Raw genomic sequence first — 23,700 nt, 5'->3', positions numbered from 1 at the left:
CACAACACACATTTAATTTGTGGTGGTCTTTTATTTATCATTAAATGAAGTCAACAGCAACCGGGGTCAATCCCGGATCAAAGAGCAAAGTAAATTCAGGCTGGATAAACTGCTGATGTGCTGGGCCATATGCTGTGGTTCACAGGCAATATAAAGTAATTTGTCATGTTGTATCTACCTACCTACTAACAATATATTGGTGATCATAATATATAAGGACAAGAAATATTTTTATTTCCAATTTTGCAAATTAACATTTAAACAAAAACAAATAAATTATCCAAATATTGCGGTCAAACGTGTATTGTTGACAGGCATGGGTTACAGTCCATGGTAGTCAGCTTGTTCTAAGTTAATGGCCCGCTATTAAATTGACCATAACATTCTTACCAAATTAATTATTCTACTAACACATAAATATTAGTTAAACAGTTAAGGATTTATATTGATTAAGGATGTGCCCTTGTGAGGCCATGAAAAAAGCCACTTCATCATTGCACTAGTGGGGAATGAGCCTCACTACTTTTCCTCTGGTTAGTAATCAGATCACTGTTCAAAGACAAAACCCTGTTGTGACCATTTATTTTAAACAACAGTGCAAAGCTCTACATCACTGTGCCTGTGAGATGCATGTTGTTGGCGAGTCTTAACATTTTCCATGGAGGAATGGTTAGTGCCATCTGTGGCATTCAGTTTCTAGTTTCTGTAGAATTTGTTATTCGATACATATGCAGCATTTAGTAACAACCTGTGGGTATGACCTTTCAACTAAACCATGTCATGCACATTGTCAATTTTACTGATCTGTTTTGGGTAAACAGTCTGCAACGTGACGTACACATCATCACCAAAGCCCTCAAGTTATCACCTAATTATAACTGAGACTCAGAGCGCAGTATTAACCTAAAAGTCTATGGTATAAACTGTACACACAACCTAGGCTAAGAGAATGGAAATAATATGTAGTTAACTTGCTAGTAAAAAGAACTCAACAGCTTAGAAAAAAACATCAACATACTGATCAGATGGAACACCCACATTCATTCATACCTATTTGGTCAAAATATGTGTCCATCCAGTAACTATTTTCTCAGCTTTAAAACCATTTGCAGACATTTCTGACCTCAAAACCTATTTGGAATATGTCAAGTACAAATAAACAGAAAATTGCTTAAATAGCATGTATTTTTTCTTTTTCAATTCTCCACCTCGCTTTCACAACGAAGAAATTCATTGAGCATATTAGCTACTTGTTTTATCCTATTAATAATTTAGTGTACTTAATGCATTAGTTTATTCTAAAGTAATAATACTGGATGTAGTTAAGCCGATATGCAATAGCATACTTGTGAGGGATTATTTGATGATCATTATATGTTACAGTACTCTTGACCCTGGTAGCAAAGGTCAGTGAAGTATAGTATGGCTATAGTGAGGTGGTCTCAGAGATAAATAGAGGACTCATCTTTATATATGTGCCATTATAGCATGTGTGACAGCATGGGCAGTGCCATTGAGGCTACAACCCATAGGAATCACCACCCTTTTGAAAACGTTGATTACTTTAAAATGGCAGAAGCATGGTGGAAGCCCTTAATGATGCTGCCCATGCTAAAACAGCCTTTTGGCCACTAGAGGCCTCTGTTATTGTCTATGGGTGGTCTGAAACAGAGGCAGCACGTCTTTTTGGTGCATAGACAACATATGGTTCTGACCATAGACATATAAATTCATATTCTTATTCTATTTCTATGGGTCTGACCCTGTACAACCTCAGCTGTTGGAGCAGCAGTGAGATGGAACATCCAAAGGCCAGCACATGGTTTCTACAGACACTTGGTGGTTGCGTTGCTTTCTACAGGAGTGTGTCATGTTAAGCAGGAATGTGTGACACAGCAAGTCCCCTGCAGTGCAGTCTATTAGTTATGGGCATGGCACCTTATCGTTGTGAGGCCTCAGTCCTTAGCCTTACTCTATAAGCCCCCTGTCAAACAAAGGTCTGAACGGGAGTGATGGAGCGGGTGGGCGAGCCAGCCCTCTCAGTGGAGGAGGCAGAGCGATTGGTCACGTCTCGCTGTAGCTCCTCCACCCTCTTCTGAAGCTCCGCCCGCTTGGCCAGCAGCTCCTTGTAGCGCTGGTGAACAGGCTCCTGGGAAGAAGGTACACAAACAGTAGTGGTCAACACTAGAACATAACTATGCTAAAACAAGCATATAAACTGCCATTTATACTAAAAATGTAGTCCCCCACAAATTATGCAGCCACCCCCGGCCAATTGAGATACCGTGTGTGACTAACAGAACCCGCCTTGGGCCAATCATTGTAATTTTGTAAATGCCGGATCTTAAATGGCAAATCAAATCAAATTTTCTTTTATTTGTCACATACACATGGTTAGCAGATGTTAATGCGAGTGTAGCGAAATGCTTGTGCTTCTAGTTCCGACATTGCAGTAATAACCAACGAGTAATCTAACCTAACAATTTCACAACAACTACCTTATACACACAAGTGTAAAGGGATGAAGAATATGTACATAAAAATATATGAATGAGTGATGGTACAGAACGGCATAGGCAAAATGCAGTAGATGGTATCGAGTACAGTATATACATATGAGATGAGTAATGTAGGGTATGTAAACAAAGTGGCATAGTTTAAAGTGGCTAGTGATATATTTTTTACATCAATTTTTCCATTCTTAAAGTGGCTGGAGTTGAGTCAGTATGTTGGCAGCAGCTGTTGGCTGTTTAACATTCTGATGGCCTTGAGATAAAAGCTGTTTTTCAGTCTCTCGGTCCCAGCTTTGATGCACCTGTACTGACCTCGCCTTCTGGATGATAGCGGGGTGAACAGGCAGTGGCTCGGGTGGTTGTTGTCCTTGATGATCTTTATGGCCTTCCTGTGACATCGGGTGGTGTAGGTGTCCTGGAGGGCACGTAGTTTGATGCGTTGTGCAGACCTCACTACCCTCTGGAGAACCTTGCTGTTGTGGGCGGAGCAGTTGCCGTACCAGGCAGTGATACAGCCCGACAAGATGCTCTCTCGATTGTGCATCTGTAAAAGTTTGTGAGTGCTTTTGGTGACAAGCTGAATTTCTTCAGCCTTCCTAAGGTTGAAGAGGCGCTGCTGCGCCTTCTTCACCACGCTGTCTGTGTGGGTAGACCAATTCAGTTTGTCCATGATGTGTACGCCGAGGAACTTAAAACGTACTACCCTCTCCACTACTGTCCCGTCGATGTGGATAGGGGGGTGCTCCCTCTGCTGCTTCCTGAAGACCACGATCATCTCCTTTGTTTTGTTGACGTTGAGTGCGAGGTTATTTTCCTGACACCAAGACAGAGGGCCCTCACCTCCTCCATGTAGGCCTTCTCGTCATTGTTGGTAATCAAGTCTACCACTGTAGTGTCGTCTGCAAACTTAATGATTGAGTTGGAGGCGTGCATGGCCACGCAGTTATGGGTGAACAGGGAGTACAGGAGAGGGCTCAGAACTCACCCTTGTGGGGCCCCAGTGTTGAGGACCAGCGGGGTGGAGATGTTGTTACCTACCCACACCCCCTGGGGGCGGCCCGTCAGGAAGTCCAGTACCCTGTTGCAAAGGGCGGGGTCTAGACCCAGGGTCTCGAGCTTGATGACGAGTTTGGAGGGTACTATGGTGTTAAATGCTGAGCTGTAGTCGATGAACAGCATTCTCACATAGGTATTCCTCTTGTCCAGATGGGTTAGGGCAGTGTGCAGTGTGGTTGGGATTGCGTTGTCTATGGACCTATTGGGGCGGTAGGCAAATTGGAGTGGTTCTAGGGTGTCAGGTAGGGTGGAGGTGATATGGTCCTTGGCTAGTCTCTCAAAGCACTTCATGATGAAGGAAGTGAGTGCTACGGGGCAGTAGTCATTTAGCTCAGTTACCGTAGCTTTCTTGGGAACAGAAACAATGGTGGCCCTCTTGAAGCATATGGGAACAGCAGACTGGGATAAGCATTGATAGAATATCAGAGGACGCGGCTGGGGATGCCGTCTGGGCCTGCAGCCTTGCGAGGGTTAAAACCTGTTGGGGCAAGGCGTTCCCCTCCCCCCTTCAGCTGAAAAGGTGGCGCAGGGAATTCAAAAATATTCTTTAGAAATATTTAACTTTCACACATTAACAAGTCCAATACCTCAAATGAAAGATAAACACCTTGTTCATCTACCCATCATGTCAGATTTTTAAAATGTTTTACAGCGAAAACACAACATATATTTATGTTAGACCACCACCAAACCAAAGAAAAAAACGCAGCCATTTTTTCCAGCCAAAGATAAAATCACAAAAGCAGGATTAGAAATAAAATCAATCACTAACCTGTGACATGTTACACAATACATTTATGTTTTGTTCGATAATATGCATATTTATATCCACAAATCTCGGTTTACATTGACGCCATGTTCAGAAATTCCTCCAAAATATCCGGAGGAATTATAGAAAGCTACACCAGATAACAGAAATACTCATCATAAACTTTGACTAAAGATACATGTTCTACATATAATTAAAGATACACTGGTTCTTAATGCAACCGCTGTGTTAGGCTTTTTCCATAACGTTTAAAAAAAATCTAACATTTCAATAATCTGAGACGGCGCTCAGACGTAACAATATTTCTCCGATGTCAGTGGCACTGTATTGTCTTCAAAGCGAGCAAAGAAGTTTAGTCTGTCTGGGAGCAAGACGTCCTGGTCCGAGACGGGGCTGGTTTTCTTTTTGTAATCCGTGATTGACTGTAGACCTGCCACATACCTCGTGTCTGAGCCGTTGAATTGCGACTCTACTTTGTCTCTATACTGACTTGTTTGATTGCCTTGCTGAGGGAATACCTACACTGTTTGTATTCACTAATGTTTCCGGTCAACTTGCCCTGGTTAAAAGCAGTGGTTCACGCTTTCAGTTTCGCATGAATGCTTCCATCAATCCACGGTTTCTGGTTTGGGAATTATTTAAATTTTGTAAAAAATGTTACCCCTTTTTCTCCCCAATTTCGTGGTATCCGTTAGTAGATACTATCTTGTCTCATCGCTACAACGCCCGTACGGGCTCGGGAGAGACAAAGATTGAAAGTCATGCGTCTTCCGATACACTACCCAACCAAGCCACACTGCTTCTAACACAGCGCGCATCCAACCCGGAAGCCAGCCGCACCAATGTGTCGGAGGAAACACTGTGCACCTGGCAACCTTGGTTAGCGTGCACTGCGCCCGGCCCGACCACAGGAGTCGCTGGTGCGCGATGAGACAAGGATATCCCTACCGGCCAAACCCTCCCTAACCCGGACGACGCTAGGCCAATTGTGCGTCGCCCCACGGACCTCCCGGTCGCAGCCGGTTACGACAGAGCCTGGGCGAAAACCCAGAGTCTCTGGTGGCACAGCTGGCGCTGAGGTACAGAGCCCTGCGCCACCCGGGAGGCCCGGTTTGGGAATGTTTTAATAGTTGCTGTGGGTATGACATCGCCGATGCACTTGCTAATAAACTTGCTCACCGAATCAGCGTATTCGTTGATGTTGTTGTTTGACGCAATGCGGAACATATCCCAATCCACGTGATCGAAGCATTCTTGAAGCATGGAATCAGATTGGTCAGACCAGTGTTCAACAGACCTGAGCGCAGACCTGAAATCGGGCCAGTGCTGTAGGAGATATTGCGTGTGACTAACATACTAATGGGCAGAGAGAGATCCATAATCCCCTCCTCAATTTCATTCAGGGGGACAATTATTCAAGATAGCATAAATATTACTACTATCAACATCATTACTACTACTATGAAAGTGAGGTAGTTTGCCCAGACCTGTGGCCTCATGCGAGGGTTCCAGCGGATGTAGTATCCCACCCAGAGCTCCAGGTGGCGCATGCTGACCACTGGGAACAGCACATGGTTGGAATAGTTGACATAAAGAGGGTTGGTGAACTCCTCTAGCTGGCTGTTGATGTAGGCCCACAGAGAAACTGTCTTCTTAGGCAGCTCCTGCAGAACAATTAGATGTATGAGATGTTGGTTTTAACATTAGCAAATAAAACATAACCATTAGCATATTCCTATTAGCACTGTTATGACAACTATGTATGAAATGTCATCCATGAGAGACAGTCAAATAAACATTGAGTTTAGTTTCAGGTTTTCTGAATTGCACTCCATCCAAGTGGTGTTTAAACCTAACATAGTCTGCACTCTCACCTCCTTCACCCTTTGCTGTTCACTGTTACACATGAATGTCCCAAACAGGCAGCTGTACATGTGGTCCAGGATGGTGACCAGGAAGTACTCGTTGAACTCAAAGGCTGCAGGAAACTAGACAGGAACAGTTAAATTATAATCCATATACGATCAGGAGAATCCGGAGGGATTATGTACATCAGTAAATATCCCGTGTGTAATGTGTACCTTATTACTAAGCCTGGATTTTTTTCTGCTCAGGTCACATGACTACCCATCAACAACCCCTACCAGTGATGTCCCTCACCTGTCGGGTAATCTGCCACACACAGTCAATGAACTGCAGGAAGACAGGCGAGCGGTCTGCGTCTGTGTGGTTCTTATCCCCATGACCGATCCTCTGGAAGGAGAGTGGGGAAGGAGGGAGAAGAACAGAAAGTCAAGTGACCGTAATGGCTGAACAAAACACAAGAAGGGTAAAGCTGTGCCATGGCGATGGTTGACCCATGTGAGTCAGGAAATTTAACTTCTCTTACCACATTAGAATGTCCCGAGCATTTCCAAAACGTACAGTGCCTTGCGAAAGTATTCAGCCCCCTTGAACTTTGCGACCTTTTGCCACATTTCAGGCTTCAAACATAAAGATATAAAGCTGTATTTTTTTGTGAAGAATCAACAACAAGTGGGACACAATCATGAAGTGGAACGACATTTATTGGATATTTCAAACTTTTTTAACAAATCAAAAACTGAAAAATTGGGCGTGCAAAATTATTCAGCCCCTTTACTTTCAGTGCAGCAAACTCTCTCCAGAAGTTCAGTGAGGATCTCTGAATGATCCAATGTTGACCTAAATGACTAATGATGATAAATACAATCCACCTGTGTGTAATCAAGTCTCCGTATAAATGCACCTGCACTGTGATAGTCTGAGAGGTCCGTCAAAAGCGCAGAGAGCATCATGAAGAACAAGGAACACACCAGGCAGGTCCGAGATACTGTTGTGAAGAAGTTTAAAGCCGGATTTGGATACAAAAAGATTTCCCAAGCTTTAAACATCCCAAGGAGCACTGTGCAAGCGATAATATTGAAATGGAAGGAGTATCAGACCACTGCAAATCTACCAAGACCTGGCCGTCCCTCTAAACTTTCAGCTCATACAAGGAGAAGACTGATCAGAGATGCAGCCAAGAGGCCCATGATCACTCTGGATGAACTGCAGAGATCTACAGCTGAGGTGGGAGACTCTGTCCATAGGACAACAATCAGTCGTATATCACCCTGAACACACCATCCCCACTGTCAAACATGGTGGTGGCAGCATCATGGTTTGGGCCTGCTTTTCTTCAGCAGGGACAGGGAAGATGGTTAAAATTGATGGGAAGATGGATGGAGCCAAATACAGGACCATTCTGGAAGAAAACCTGATGGAGTCTGCAAAAGACCTGAGACTGGGATGGAGATTTGTCTTCCAACAAGACAATGATCCAAAACATAAAGCAAAATCTACAATGGAATGGTTCAAAAATAAACATATCCAGGTGTTAGAATGGCCAAGTCAAAGTCCAGACCTGAATCCAATCGAGAATCTGTGGAAAGAACTGAAAACTGCTCTTCACAAATGCTCTCCATCCAACCTCACTGAGCTGAGGAATGGGAAAGAATTTCAGTCTCTCGGTGTGCAAAACTGATAGAGACATACCCCAAGCGACTTACAGCTGTAATCGCAGCAAAAGGTGGCGCTACAAAGTATTAACTTAAGGGGGCTGAATAATTTTGCACGCCCAATTTTTCAGTTTTTGATTTGTTAAAAAAGTTTGAAATATCCAATAAATGTCGTTGCACTTCATGATTGTGTCCCACTTGTTGTTGATTCTTCACAAAAAAATACAGTTTTATATATTTATGTTTGAAGCCTGAAATGTGGCAAAAGGTCGCAAAGTTCAAGGGGGCCGAATACTTTCGCAAGGCACTGTAAATGAATAATCAAGAGAATGTGTCCCAAGTGTTTTAGCTTGGTATAAGGAACACAACACTGTTAGAGGCAGTAAAGGCTTATTTACTAGCTGGAAGCGGTGGCCAAAGCTCAGCCACTCTTTCTCCAGCAGCACCTGGAAGCCGCGGATGGTGCGGTAGTGTCCGTCCAGCATCAGCATGGCCAGGGAGGTGAGCTGGGCAGTACGGTCCCATCCATCACTGCAGTGAACTACCACTGAAGTCTTCCCAGACTCCACCTTGTCTGCAATACGCAGTGCCCCAGCCAGGATCAGCTACACAGGGAACAGACAGACAGGTTCAACAAATAATCTCAACCTTGATTTTTTTTCTCTCCCTTCTCTCCTCACCTTGATGTGCTCCAGCCAATGAGTGGACTCGAGGTTGGAGAGCCAATGGGACTCCTCGATGTTGGGATAGACCACCTCCTTCAGCTTGCGCAGTGACTCTCTCATCACATGGATGTTGTGGATGTCCAAGAACACCAGCTCTGCATTCTGATAGGCATCCTCACTCTCATAGCCACCCCCTTTCATCTGAGGAGAACGCAGGGAATGTAGTCATCTCTTGGAATTGAATATACTCTTTGAATAACACTGAATAGTTTTCATACTTACAGTGAGAGGAGATCAAAATCAAATCCAAAGAAAACAACACTATGGGTTGAGCATTGAACTGTATAGGCACTGTGTGTGGGAAATGCACTTTGACGCAAAATAAAACATGATTATTATTACTAACTACATACCTTGTTGGCGGCAGCATTGACGCTAGGCCTGGCATCGAAGATGAAGAGCTTGTGGGACTGAGCGTTGGCATCCATGATGGCCTGGAGGTACTTCTCATCGTCTTTGCTACGCTTGCCATTGACCCCGACCATGGGCTGACTACAGCGGGTCACTGTGGCCTGGCTCTCTGGGTGAATCCACGACAGCACCTGCAGAGCCACAGCAGAGGCATTGGCACGGACAGTAACACAAGACCGCAGGTACTACATCAGTGTGGTACTACATTAGCGTACTACTACAGAGGTACCGCAGACAGTTAAAGAGTGGGGACAGTGTGAAGTGTAAATGCTAACTCACAGGTATCCTGCCCTTGGCTCTGAAGGCAGCCACTCTCTTCAACTCCTCATCTGGTATGTTGACAGGCACCACCAGGTTTGATGGGTAAGTGTCACACACTTCGTAGTGATCATTCACTTTAGTTATCCTCCAGCTCTCGTTGGGTATTCCCTACACACACATACGAATATAAAAACATTTAAAAACAACTTATACCTAAAGCCCAGATTTTTGAAATCTTCCAAATACCTGTCTTTTGTATTCTGCTTGAGCATCATACACTTTCCAGCCATTTTCAGGATAGACCTGCCCATACTCAAAGGCAAAGATTGGCTGTGGATGACAGAGGGAAAAACATAGTCAGTCAGTTGGCCCTGGGCCTTTATAGTACACAGTAGCAGACCATGGGCAACAGACCTAGTGACTCACTCACCAAACCATTGGAAACAGGAAAGGCAAATTTCATCAGGATCTCAAAAATGGACTTCCTGAGTGAGTCCTCCATCTGCTTGTGTGCAAACCGCAGATTACGGATATCCTGAGGAGACAGAGTGACAGGTCACTGTAACCATTGTCATTTACACTCAGAGAAAGAAGAAGCCCTAGAATGCAGTGATTAGAGTCTGAAGTATAAGAAAAATAAGAAAAATGCCTGTTCTCTTTGAGAGCAACAAAGAGATTATATATTAGTATAAACAGCAGGTAAGGGATGTTCCAGACATTTTTTTGGTGGTCACTGCTCACCTTGCAGACCAGCCCGTAGGAGACCTCACCACGGCTAGATGCACCTCCTATCTTCTCCACACGGCTCACTACCCCCAGGGGCAAGTCCAGCACAAACGCTGGTTCCTAGGAGACAAAGGAAATAATAAGAACACTGATTTGACATCCTGAAGAGTGGAATGGAGACAAATCGAAAGCTGAAAAGCATACCCTATCCATGCATCTGAAGAACAATCTATAGTTGGTGACAGTCAATGTCCCCCTCAGTGCACCGATGTAAGGACAGATGTAAGTGACGTCTTTGGCTGTTAGAAAATACAAACAAAAGTTTAAGCAGGTCATTCCATTAAACCCAAAATAACCCATAGCTGGGGGGTGGGGGAGATGACCTACCCATGTCTTGCACACTTTCCTTTGGTAGTAACTGTGGTTCTTCTTTGTTTGAATCCCTGAGCACCTGTATATAAAACAATATCCAATGTTTAGGTAAAACATACAGAGTAGCCAACAGCACAAATCAAGTTGATTATTTTTACTAAAACACCAACGCAAATCTTTGAGGGAAGAGGGATGGAAGACTATACCTTGGCAGCAGCTTTAGGTCTGCCCTGAAATCATTAGGAGAAAAGCGAGAGGGTTAACCGCAGACATGTTTAAGATGCTATTGCTACACTAGTAGAACTGAATCTATGTAAAGTTGTAGGTGAAAAGCCATGTACCAACCCGTAGTTCTGGGGAGAACTCTGTTGAGGTGGACACATTGTCAGAAGACATCGCATAGGGGGCCTTGGCAGCGTGAGCGGACCGGTCAGAACGAGACGTGGACGTACTGTCAACAGAATTGCAGAATACGTGTACTATAGGATAATGACCAGTGAGAAATAATACCATACCAAAATTGCTTGTTCATTTGACAGCCGTGTTCGCTAAAGCAGAAACTAAATGGCTGGCACCTAGCCCAGGGGACTGGAGAATAGATCCACTCTGTATGTTTACAGACCCTCTCTGATTTCCAGTCCCCTGGGCTATTTGTACCCAGACTAGATGGCTGTGGAATCTGACATTATGTCTAGCTAACTAGATAACGTTAGTGTATAAACTAAGGCTGCTATCTTGGGCCAACTGTCTACCTTCTCGGGCTGCCTGCTATAGCGACTTTTGTAACCCGAATCTCCCAGTAAGGTTTAGCTGATACTTCATCTTCATCAACATCTTTCATTGAAATACACTAGTATAATTCAATATCTTCACTGTCGACAATTTTTCGCCATATTTAGATAGCATGTAGTTAGACAACTATAAAAGCTCCTGTCAATCGACTACACAGGGAGCTAGTTGAACGAGCCCCACCTGGACAATGAATCAACGCTGGCCTGCCTTGACGAGGATTGCTTCGAACCCAGACTGTCGATGCTTCCACTCTTCTCCATGGTAAATCTTAGTAAAGTATTCAAATATATGAATTTGAGGCGATTGGGCAGATATCTACATGCAACTGTTTTGATTCCGTCCTTGGTGAAAAGTAAATCCCAGGTACAGACAGGAAGCTGCCATCTTTTCCCAGAGTCCCCAATCCATAATAAACAAGGGAGTGGTGTTTGGAGTTGGGGGTAGCGCCCCCTGCCGCCATTACTGGTTATTACATGTAGCCCAACACTATCTTCATCATTAACAACCGCAACATGCTTCAAATTAGAGATTTTTAAAGATAAATATGTGGAGAGAAGGTGAAGATGTGGATTGAGAAAGGACACGTACTCAATACATTGTGTGAACAATATTTTACTTGTCCACAACTATCAATTAAGAACAAATGTAAACATCCAGTGCATGATGTTAACATGTAGATTCAGAATTCACAGAATTATCTCTATTATTTGGAAATAGGAAAATGCAAACATACATACTGTACAGTACATCAACATAATAACTGAATATAGCTGTTCCAAAAACAAAAAGCATATAGACCCTATGCCATTTGTACCTGTCACACATTCAAAAAGCAATGTCCAAAGGGTAAGATGATCAGTCCCAGATTTAGACCAAACCCCGAAAACAACGTTTGGGGTTCTACAGGCAATACAGGGAATCCCCAAAGTGGTGGAAACGCCAATTCAACCATTTACATGTTAAGAAAAATCTGTGCGCTATCAACTAGTACATTTATATCAACAAATATACAGTTGTACAGTGTTATGTAGTCCAATCACTAACATTGTTATATACACAATACCACAAAGTATATATTATCAATCCAGCAGTTTCTCACATTGAAGGCAACTTAAACAAAGTAAGGCAAGCTTGTAACATTCTGCTTATAATGTACATGTTTTGACCTGGTAACACTCTATACCTGCCTGTAAAGATTCACACAAAGTTCAAATATCATTGATAGAAACTCCAGGCAAAGGGGGAAAAAATCATTTGAAAAATGAGATCAAAGCCATCAGTATTGTCTTCTACAATGATGTGCAATCAATCCTTTTCTGCCTCCCCCTGCTATCTGCATTGTGTTGCTCTATACCTGCTGCAATGTGACACACTCTAATGATCATTTAGATTTCTGTATCAGCAACAACACCACACAACAACCTGTAAAATAGGTGTATTTTCAGGGGGAGATAATACATTACTGATGATGTAGTTGTTAGTTTGTCTTGCTGTGTGCTAGGGCTGGGCCAGAGGGCTACCATTGGTCTCATCGTCCCTTCCCTGCTCTGTCTTTCTGTCCTATCCATTCTGCTCGTCCTGTAGCTGCTCAAACTCTGCATCTAGATAATCCAGAGAATGGTTTCCCGGCTTGTGAGAGACCCTGCCCCACTGTTCTCTATTGCTGGCCACGGTGTCATACAGCTCTACCGACCTGGGGAACAGGTCCTGGAGGAGTCTGCAGGAGAAGGGAGCAAAGCCGGGAGGAAAGTATAGTCAGACTCAAGCTAAGGAGGGACCACTAATATGCATATACAACACACAACAGTTGTTATTGTCTGAGTTAACAATTACACCACTCATCTCCTAGATATGGGGGTTACAGATCAGTCAGAGGCTCACTTGTAGATGGGCATGGCTATGTGCTCCATAAAGCCTGTCTGTAGCTCTGGGATGTAGGCCTTCTCTCTGTCCATCATCTCACTGGGACGGTTCCCCATAGCCTTCTCCTGCAGCCACAAGCACAGGGACACACACACACAGGACATTGTAAAGGTTCCTGTACTACATGGACACAGAGAACAATATGATGGATACCATTTTTGGCATTCATAAAAAATTACATACATACCAGATCTCCTTGAGAAAAGAATTCCTTGTAAATGAGTCCCTGTCACAAAAACAAACATGAGTTTCATGTTAGCATACTACATGGAGACCATCTTACTAACAATAATAAAATATATGTAAATGCAATAAGGAGGAGGGGTGAACACAGTTGGTTTAGCGGCGGCAGGTAGCCTCAAGGTTAGAGCATTGGGCCAGTAACCGAAAGGTTGCAGGTTTGAATACCGGAGCCAACAAGGTGAATAATTTGTTTAATCTGTCGCTGTACCCTTGAGCAAGACACTTAACCCTAATGGCTCCAGGGGTGCAACCCCACTTCCTGCAGGTGTCTCAGGGGGAATTTGAATATCCCCCCAAAAAAACATTTCCATTACACACAAGTATAAAAGGACAAATATAAGCACCCCCAAAATTCTTATTAGAGGAGTCAGATCTGAGTGGGTACTTACTGCGATCTTCCAGGTGGTCTTCCAGTCTTTGGTCTGGTCAGAGAGGTCACATGAGGTCATGATCAGGCACAGTAGCAGGTTATGGTGCTGAGGTTCTTTGGTGTTGTAGCCCACTGGAAGACAAAACAGACAATATGATCTAATTAAATTTTTATTGAACCTTTATTTAACAGTGGGGTGGCAGGTAGCCTAGTGGTTAGAGTGTTGGGCCAGTAACCGAAAGGTTGCTAGATCGAATCCCCGAGCTGACAAGGTAAAAATCTGTGGTTCTGCTCCTGAACAAGGCAGTTAACCCACTGTTCCTAGGCCGTCATTGTAAATTAGAATTTGTTCTTAACTGACTTGCCTAGTTAAATAAAGGTACAATTACATTTTTAAAAACTAGGCAAGTCTGTTAAGAACAAATTCTTATTTACAATGACTGCCTACCTTGGCCAAACCCTAACCCGGACCAATTGTGCCCCGCCCTATGGAACACTCAGTCACGGCCGGCTGTGATACAGCCTGGAATCGACCCAGGGTCTGTAGTAATGCTTTGACCACTGCACCACTCAGGAGCTCTAATAAGAAATGGAAGAGCTGTAGAAATGAAGATCTACCTTCCTACCGCTCACAAGACACTCAGACAGGATGTATGGGCCGGGGGATGACTTACCATCTGCCATTTTCTGTAGATCCTTCAGGATCCGTAGGTGATGAGCCAAGTCTGTGGCCAGGATGATGTCCCTCATCAGGTCAAGCATCCTCTGGTAGTCCTGGCAACCAAAAACACAACACAGGAACAGAGTCAAAATAGTACAAAACCAACTAGAAAAGAGGAATGTTCTTACATTGCCTTTGTCTTGCCTTTCTGGAGAACTTCTCAAAGATATTGCAGCCCTGGGTGTTGAGGATGGCGATCGCCTGAGCAAAGTGGTGTCTCTGGAAATGAAAGCCAATAGTCAGTGGTGAGGCTGCAATTACATTTTATATCCACTAGAGGACAGCAAATACCCAGTGCGCAATCAACTCATGTTTTTACCTTTTACCTTTAGATGAAGGACACACATAATACATTTATGTTCATGATACTTTGTGTTTACCTCCAGCACAGATCCCTCAGAACTATACAGGCCAGCCAACACAGATTTCTGGAGAAGAGAAGACAAAACTGATTGTTTTTGTAATGCATGCTTCTGTGTGACTCCAGTAAGCTACATTATGTTTATTTGTTGGTCATGGATTCTATGACTAAATTTAAAGGGAAACTCCGCCGCTTTTAACATTTGGGTTGTTATTAAGAAGTATTTATTAATGTCTTACACAGTGTGCAGTATTATGATTTCATGTCTATTGACTGTTTATTGATGAGCAAAATTGGAAATTGTTTGTGAAGTTTTCAAGTAGAATCTCTGAGATTACTAATAAAAGTTTTAATGGACAGTCATTTTCAGCTATCTATATAACTCATCTGCAGTTTTATGATCATATTGGAACAGCCTGCTTATGCTATATGTTGCTCTGGTTGTCTTCATCCAAAAATCTATAGATATTATATTTATAGTCAGCTTCCTCCAGCAAACTCCCATGACTCCATTTGGCAAGACCACTCCCACCATCACAGATAAAGTTGCAACTCCGGCCATTGCATTCTTTCCAAATAGCCTATATTTTTGTAGTGAATTACTTGTTAAGTTCATACTTTGTATTAGTTCTACAGTGTTGTATTTGGCTGTTAATGTTGAAAACACTTTAGATGCAGCAAGGTTGGCTACTTTACTTAGCTGGCTAGCATTGCTAATGTTAGCATCAAAGATACAGGCTTCAATCATTAGAGACTATGATTCTGTAGTGATTAGCCTGTAAATGTCATGATACATGTTGTTCTAACAGGCCTAAATGTTGTTTGGACTGTTGTTTAAGACAGTCACTAAGATTAAGCTTGGCTGTTATTGTTGCAAACACTTATTATTTTGGGTGTAGCAGTCGAGCTAGCATGCTAGCTAACCATCAGATACAGTAACGTTTTGTTAGCTTTTGTTTGCATCTAAATTTGAATGGTTCTTTATTGTAATGCAGTTGATTGGTGACAATACATAAACATATATTCGGCATGCAAGCATTATAATATGATTACAACACAAAAGTAATGTGAAATGCACTCATAATTTATGACATAAGCTTAAAGCCAATTTATGCTTGGTCTGGCGGCACCATGATGCAATTGCGGGGCCTCGGAGAGGTTGCGGAGGCCAAATTGCTCCGTACAGCATCACCATGCGCCTCCCAAATTTTGTAACAATTACATGATTGGTTGACAGTAGGTGGGGGCGGTACATCCTGTATAAACACAAATTTACTACCTGACAACTTCCTTGATAACAAACATGAACTTTGACCAAAGGCTATCAGAACAAGTTCATAAATAGAAAACATTTATGATACCTCGTGTAAGGAATTTCAAAGACACAGAAATTAGTTTGAAATCCTGGAAAGAGATCGGGGATTTGTGGTAATTTGTCAAATCCGTCACAATTGATGTATAACAGGCCCACAATTTGGTTTCTAAAATCTGATTATATTTGGCTGTTTTCACTGCATAACATTTAGAAGTTCAGGTTTAGAAAAACAAACTCATTCGTATCAGCATACAGATATCGAAAGTGGTAATTAAAGTAGGTTGCAAGTTCAAACCCCCGAGCTGACAAGGTACAAATCTGTCGTTCTGCCCCTGAACAGGCAGTTAACCCACTGTTCCTAGGCCGTCATTGAAAACAAAAATTTGTTCTTAACTGACTTGCCTAGTTAAATAAAGGTAAAATAAATAAAAATGATGAGGATGACATCAATGTATTGGGGTTGACAGATTCTGACCCCAACATAGTGTGGAATACACAATAGCCTAAATGTAGAATCATTCTGCTGTGAAACAATGATGAGATTCGTGGGGGGAAACGTTGCAGTCGTTTTACATCATGCTATCTTGGCTGAGCTCCTGTGTCTAAGCACTGGGAAACGGACTCCAACATCTCAGAAGAGGTAAGGTCTGGTCTTTTCGTTTAACTAGTGGCTTCTAGCTGGATGGCTATAGAGATTAGCCCTGAATCACTAGGAGTGGTGCAGTGCAGACCAATTTATTGGCTGCGTATGAAGTATGAATGCTTTGACTTCTGCGGAGGCCGCATCTCAGTAAATGCTGTACGGCCACTGCAGATGATGGATTGACCATGCATAGCCTTTTAGTCTGGGTTTGCTAGCCAGCTAAGCTAACTGCAGACTGGGCAATGCATTGCATCCTGGGAGGTGAAATGCACCCTGGGAATTGTAGTATACGGTACGAGGGCAAAACAGAAGCTTAAAAAATGACAAAAACAAGGAATCGTGCAGTATTACTAACAAAAACGTGTATCACATCTTACAGTAGCGCATATACACTGTGTTCAAAACATTAAGAACACCTGCTCTTTCCATAACAGGTGACTCCAGGTGAACTCTATGATCCCTTATTGATGTCACCTGTACAATCCACTTCAATCAGTGTAGATGAAGTGGAGGAAACAGGTTGAAGAAGGATTTGTAAGCCTTGAGACAATTGATGTGTACCATGCAGAGGGTGAATGGGCAAGACAAAATATTTAAGTGCCTTTGAACAGGGTATGGTAGTAGGTGCCAGGCGCACCAGTTTGAGTGTGTCAAGACCTGTAACGCTGCTGGGTTTTTCACACTGAACAGTTTCCCATGTGTATCAAGAATGGTCCACCACCCGAAGGACATCCAGCCAACTTGACACAACTTTGGGAGGCTTTGAGTCCACATGGGCCAGCATCCCTGTGGAACACTTTTGACACCTTGTATAGTCCATGCCCCGTCAAACTGAGGCAGTTCTGAGGGCAAAAGGGGGTGCAACTCAATATTAGGATGGTGTTCCTAATGTTTTGTACACTCAGTGTCAACAGGTACTTACAGCACAATAACTGGTTATAAAGTGGTGGAATTGTCCTTCAAACTGCAAATACATTCTCAATGAAGAAAGAATTATATCACAATAATAATAATGTTTAAATCAATTTAATATAGGAAAGAGGAGCCAACTGAAGAGGAGCCAACTAAAAGTGGCAGCGATGATGTTTAAAGTAGTCCAAGCTACAAAATAAACCAACAGACCACTTCAAATACAATAACTCTCATTAACGGTTACAGAATTGTGTTTTGACTGTGACATGTTGACTGTGATATTTTATTGCTTATCTACCTTAGTTGAATGCACTGGCTGTAAGTCACTCTGGATAAGCACGTCTGATGAATGAACTAAATGTAAATTGTAACAGCATTCTTCCTCCTCTTCTGAGGAGGAGTAGCGAGAAGGATCGGAGGACCAATGCGCAGCGTGGTAAGTGTCCATAATGTTTATTTTAAGACATAAACTGAACACTATGAAATACAAAACAATAAATGTGAACATGAACGAAACAGTACCATGTGGCAACAAACACTCACACGGAAACAAACACCCACAAACCAAAAGTGAAACCCAGGCTACCTAATTATGATTCTCAATCAGAGACAACTAATGACACCTGCCTCTGATTGAGAACCATACTAGGCTGAACTCAAAACCCCAACATAGAAAAACACACAGACTGCCCACCCCAACTCACACCCTGACCATACTAAATAAAGACAAAACAAAGGAAATAAAGGTCAGAACGTGACATAAATGTAGAAACAAACACCTCCTGGATATTATTATAATGAGCTCAGTCCCCAAATAAGTACAAATTTGGTCGGTCTGGACCAGACCAAATCTGAACAGATCCTAGACATGTAGGCCATGTTTTGCAAGTTGAACAGCATAGTACAGTACGGCACAGTTCAGTACAGAAGAGCACAGTAGAGTACGGTACAGTGCAGTTTAATTCAGTAGAATAGAGTACAGTTTAGTAGAGTACATTAGAGTAAAGTAGGGTACAATACACTACATTATACTGTGCTAAACTGTACTCTACTGTACTTAGCTATACTTTACTTTTCCTTACTTTACTGTACTGTACTGTACTCTACTGTGCTCTACTGTAATGTGCCGGACCGGACCAAATCTATGTAGGCCAGTTCGGACCGGACGTGTCCGGATGTTGAAATGAAGGCTAGTCCGGACCAGAACAAATCTGAACCAAACATAGACGTCTATGATCTACTTTGGTGGATGTTGAAATCAAGGCTTGTCGGGACCGCACCAAAAACAATACAAAATAAAGACGGTTGGTCCAGACAGGACCAAAAAAAGACATCCAAAAGATGTCGGCATCAAACTGTGCTTAGTGGGCAATAGAACAGCTACATACAGCGTAGGAGTCTGTGTGTTTGTGGTATGAGGGATCTTACCGATGCCACCTGGAAGGAGTTGTTGGTCCCTCTGTGGTCCAAGTCATGACACATGCAGGACACAAAAAGAGCAAACATCTCGATGTCCCTGAAAGAGGACGCTGCAGTGTGAGTTAAAGTGTTCATGAGGGTGTTTCACTTTATCGTAACAACGTTTTTAAATGCATTTCTCTGTGTGTTCTTACTCTAGGTAGTTGGATAGCTCCAGGTTCTTGCAGAGGAGGTAGCAGAAATGAGAGACTGAGAACGCGTGCATCCAGTTGTGATATGGAGGATCCCTGTAGCCTCTCTTCACCATCAGACAAAACCTGGCCAGCGTGTTCATGTTGATCTTGTAGGTGTTTATGAAGCCCATGTCCTCAAACATGCTGATCACGGCCTAGGAACAGGAGGCATAATCGAGAGACATGAGAAAACAGAAATAATACACACTACCAGTGTCTTTCTCCAAGATTGTGTGTTGACTGTCTCACTGTGGGTGTGCTATCATCTGACAGGGAGCGAGGTGTGTAGGTGAAGCTGGAGAAGCTGGGGTGTATTTCCCCTACAGCCTGGATGCCCACAGTCAGTAGCCGGGTCACTTCCTCGTCTGACACCTGAGAGACAGGCTCAAAGGTCAGGACATTAACTGCCAAATATAACAAAATGGCTGGATCTGCATTCATAGATTGAAGAGATAAGTTGAATAGGTTGAAGAAGAACTCTGATTGGATGCTTTACCATCATGTGGTATTTCATCATCTCATTGGCCAGCTGACTCCTAAACTGTGCTTCATCAACCCTCTTATACAGGAGGGACTAAGGAGGAACAGAAAGCAGAGGAGTCATTCAGCATGATGACAATATTGTTGATGACAAATTATTGTTAAACAATTTATCAATATCCACAGTAAGGACGATAACTTTAACTTTTTGGTATTTATTATTGTTCTAATTCAAGTGAACAGGAGCGTTCATAGTACAGCGACAACTACAAAAAGAGTGGGGAACGATTACAAGAGCTATCGTTTGGATCACTTTCAAAGCGATTTCTTTTCCATATCCCTTTGATGATAAAAAATGGACAACCAATTGAAAAAGCATTCTCTTGAAGTTTTCTTGGTTCTAGGTGCGCGAGGCTGCTCGGTGAAGAGAGACGGCTGAGTGCATGGTAATCTTGCCTGAATAACTGGGCATGTGTGAGCATATTGGTGGCCACATTAATTATAGGACGACTTGGGAGAATGATGATCCACGACAAACAGAGCCTGAGAAGGCCATATTTGACAAGTTTGTACCATATTTTACAATACATTCTGACAAAATACACACTATGACTGGCCTCCTAATATGCCTTTCTGGACCTTGTAAACTGTTGAGAATAGACCAATAACTAATCGAAAGGGTTGCATAATCAATGACATGATGTAAAAGATGTGCAGGCTAAACAGCGTTTGTTGTTGAATTACTACATTTAAATATGAGTTTCAATATTACATGTACACCACCATTCAAAAGTTTGGAGTCACTTACAAATTTCCACATTTATTTTGTCCATTAAAATAACACAAAATTGATCAGACTATTGATCAGACTAATGACTATTGTAGCTGGAAACGGCTGATTTTTAATGGAAGATCTACATAGCCATTATCAGCAACCATCACTCCTGTGTTCCAATAGCACGTTGTGTTAGCTAATCCAAGTTGATCATTTTAAAAGGCTAATTGATCATTAGAAAACCCTTTTGCAATTATGTTAGCACAGCTGAAAACTGTTATTCTGATTAAAGAAGCAATAAAATTGGCCTTCTTTAGACTAGTTGAGTATCTGGAGCATCAGCATTTGTGGGTTCTATTACAGGCTCAAAATGGCCAGAAACAAAGAACTTTCTTCTGCTACTCATCAGTCTATTCTTCTTCTGAGAAATGAAGGCTATTCCATGCGAGAAATTGCCAAGAAACTGAAAATCTCGTACAACGCTGTGTACTACTCCCTTCACAGAACAACACAAACTGGCCCTAACCAGAATAGAAAAAGGAGTGGGAGGCCTCGATGCACAACTGAGCAAGAGGACAAGTACGTTAGAGTGTCTAGTTTGAGAAACAGACGCCTCACAAGTCCTCAACTGGTAGCTTCCTTAAATAGTACCCGCAAAACACCAGTCTCAACGTCAGCAGTGAAGAGGCGACTCCGGGATGCTGGCCTTCTAGTCAGAGTTGAAGAGAAAAATCCATATCTCTGGCCAGTGTCTGTGTTCTTTTGCCCGTCTTAATCTTATATTTTTGCAATATGGACAAAAAAAAGCTTTTCTTTCAATAACAAGGACATTTCTAAGTGACCCCAAACTTTTGAACGGTAGTGTACATTGAAGCACTGAATGGTCTTGTGTTACTACCTTATTACAAGGCCTACAGCGTGCAGTAGGATGCGTTAATCAGCTGATCGACAGGTGTACTGCAGAACGATTAGCGGTCCACTGGTGTGGATGCTCAAAATATAGTTATGTATAATTTATTATTATAATTATCTTTATAGTTATTGTCCTTGGTGTGGATGGCCCTTTAATCTATACAAAAAAACATGATTTCAGGTAATAATCAGTTATAAGGTCAATAGGATAAGCAAAGGGGATGACTGTGCACTCACATGAGCGATGCTGATGCCACAGTATATGGAGAAGGCTGTGGCCAAGTCCTCATCCAGACGGGTGAACCATGGTCCATTCGTCTTGTTGACCAACTCAGCCACGCCAATCACTTCTGAACAGAGAGAGAGAGAGATGGATGAGAGATATACAATTATCAGTAGATAGATCAGAAATAGGGAGACGGGGAAATGGAGAGAGAAAGAAAGAAAAATGGGCAGAAAAAAAGAGAGACGGCGAGACAGACCTCCATGTTCGTCCTTTATGGGGAAGCAGAGGATGTTGCGTGTTCTGAAGCCTGTGCTGTCGTCCACGGCACGGTAGAAGAGAGGGTGGGAGTAGGCATCTGTGATGTTGAGGATCTTCCCTGTGGTGGCCACATGGCCTGCTATGCCCTGGTCAGCAGGGATACGCAGCTCTGTCTGAGATGACAAGAAAGAGGCCATTACACTATGGAAATTGACTGAAAAACAGTGACTGAAAAACAGTCATATACAATACCATTTTGTCTAAGATAAAAGTCTGTGGATTAGAGATTTGGGGGGAGTGAGTTTAGGATGATGACCCACCTCCTCATCGATAACCACTCCTCCATTAAACACCTTGGCAACTAGTTCATGGCTGGCACTGTCCAACAGGAACACAGAACAACTGGAGGAGAGATAGAAGGGTCATATTAATCAATGTTACTAACGCTTTTGTTAGCATCTTTGTGATAGCATTATGGTAATACAGTACTTACATTTCTGCACTGGTGAGACTCCTGGCTTCTGCAATAATCTCTTTCAGCAGTACTGATACATCATCTGGAGACAGAAATAAATAACTGTTGTTATAACAAATGACATTGTGCCACTAAAAATAGGTCAAGTATGATACTCACCCAAATGTGTGAAGAGGTTTTTGGCGACCTGAAGCAGTGCCTATATGAACCCAAACAGACACAGGTAACAGTTGAGAAGACCAGATGTGTATTTGTGGGTTAGCTAAAGATTCTCACCAGGTTAGGGATTGTTATGGACAAAGATCAGTTGAGCAGAGCAAGGCTAGCACAGTACAGTATTGGCTCAGTGGTCAATGAATGCAGTCAGGTAGCGTCTCCTTACCTGACATTCATACTTCAGTCTCTGTTCCTTCTGGAAGGCCAGTGTGCTGGTCAGTACTGAGGATGTGTAGCGGAAACAGTGCTGCACTATGTGTTCATCCAGCTCTGTGTGTCTGAAGGATGACAAACACACACACACACACACAATATTTTACAGTAAGACACACACAGATGCCACTATCCATGCACACAGGCATACACTCACAGGCAGCAGTATGCATGCTTACGCAAACACACATAGATAAATACCTGTCTGCTCCTTTTTTGTTGAAGGCACAGGCGAGGGCCACAACCTTGGTGGTGGCCCGACACTCAACAGGAACACACAGCATAGAGAGAACTTCAAATCCCAGAGTGCTGTTCAGCTGCTGGTGTTCCTCCTACAGTATCAGCCCAGAGAAGAAGGGAAAGGGGCAGAGATGTAGAGAACACGAGCATCAAACACATCCAAACCTACTACTTACTGTAAGACTACAAAACACCACAATACTGTTCAGGAACATTTCAGTGTTCTTACTGGAGTGACGTCTTGCAGGGAGGTGCTCTTCCTCTTCTCCACAGCCTGACCAAGGTGGCCAAACGTCAGCTGGACCCCAGACAGATAGACAGGGTCAGGCTGAGTAAGGGGCAGCAGCAGGGGCACAGGTGGTAATGTCAGAGGGGAAGAAGGGCTGTGTTGTGTAACTTACTGGGAAACTGATCTCTGCCTTCAGAACCGTGTCTCCAACAACCTGAGGAATAACAAAGACATCCAACAAACCTGTTATTGTTTGTTTATTTTTGCAACTTTTGCTTTGTTTTTGAATATTGTGTGTGTATGTGTACCTGACAGAACAGCTGTTGGTTATCCTCTGATACCAGAAGTAAACAGCAGCACAATGATTGAGTCTGCTCCTCCAGCTGTGAAAAC

The 23,700-nt window shown here is 42.9% G+C and overlaps 2 protein-coding genes across 2 annotated transcripts in view; both read right to left on the bottom strand.

Annotated features, from left to right (window-relative positions):
* Window positions 1-11: 11 nt before the first annotated feature.
* Window positions 12-11,560, bottom strand: LOC139418361 (phosphatidylinositol-3,5-bisphosphate 3-phosphatase MTMR2). Its single transcript, XM_071167753.1, has 16 exons — window positions 11,324-11,560; window positions 10,697-10,802; window positions 10,558-10,581; window positions 10,367-10,430; window positions 10,184-10,278; window positions 9,995-10,099; window positions 9,684-9,788; window positions 9,500-9,583; window positions 9,272-9,421; window positions 8,935-9,123; window positions 8,537-8,722; window positions 8,255-8,461; window positions 6,499-6,591; window positions 6,213-6,326; window positions 5,826-6,002; window positions 12-2,149 (listed from the first exon to the last, which is right to left on the bottom strand). The coding sequence occupies exons 1-16, from the start codon at window positions 11,401-11,403 to the stop codon at window positions 1,988-1,990; spliced, it is 1,941 nt and encodes a 646-aa protein (XP_071023854.1). The 5' UTR covers window positions 11,404-11,560; the 3' UTR covers window positions 12-1,987.
* Window positions 11,561-11,738: 178 nt separating this feature from the next.
* The window catches only part of LOC139418360 (cGMP-dependent 3',5'-cyclic phosphodiesterase-like), a 55,559-nt gene continuing 43,597 nt past the window's right edge, over window positions 11,739-23,700 (bottom strand). Inside the window, 21 exon segments of the mRNA XM_071167752.1 lie at window positions 11,739-12,860; window positions 13,025-13,131; window positions 13,254-13,292; window positions 13,699-13,811; window positions 14,354-14,453; window positions 14,545-14,619; window positions 14,781-14,828; window positions 19,060-19,147; window positions 19,245-19,438; window positions 19,533-19,655; window positions 19,780-19,857; window positions 21,688-21,800; window positions 21,933-22,107; window positions 22,255-22,336; window positions 22,428-22,491; window positions 22,569-22,608; window positions 22,792-22,903; window positions 23,040-23,170; window positions 23,308-23,376; window positions 23,480-23,521; window positions 23,616-23,690. Coding sequence (XP_071023853.1) covers window positions 12,704-12,860; window positions 13,025-13,131; window positions 13,254-13,292; window positions 13,699-13,811; window positions 14,354-14,453; window positions 14,545-14,619; window positions 14,781-14,828; window positions 19,060-19,147; window positions 19,245-19,438; window positions 19,533-19,655; window positions 19,780-19,857; window positions 21,688-21,800; window positions 21,933-22,107; window positions 22,255-22,336; window positions 22,428-22,491; window positions 22,569-22,608; window positions 22,792-22,903; window positions 23,040-23,170; window positions 23,308-23,376; window positions 23,480-23,521; window positions 23,616-23,690 — 2,025 coding nt within the window. The 3' untranslated portion in view covers window positions 11,739-12,703.

This window comes from Oncorhynchus clarkii, chromosome 10 (assembly GCF_045791955.1).
Source record: "Oncorhynchus clarkii lewisi isolate Uvic-CL-2024 chromosome 10, UVic_Ocla_1.0, whole genome shotgun sequence".
In the NCBI taxonomy this organism is placed as follows: domain Eukaryota; kingdom Metazoa; phylum Chordata; class Actinopteri; order Salmoniformes; family Salmonidae; genus Oncorhynchus; species Oncorhynchus clarkii.
The sequence above is the reverse complement of the archived record's forward strand: the minus strand, read 5'-3'. Positions and strand labels throughout refer to the sequence as shown.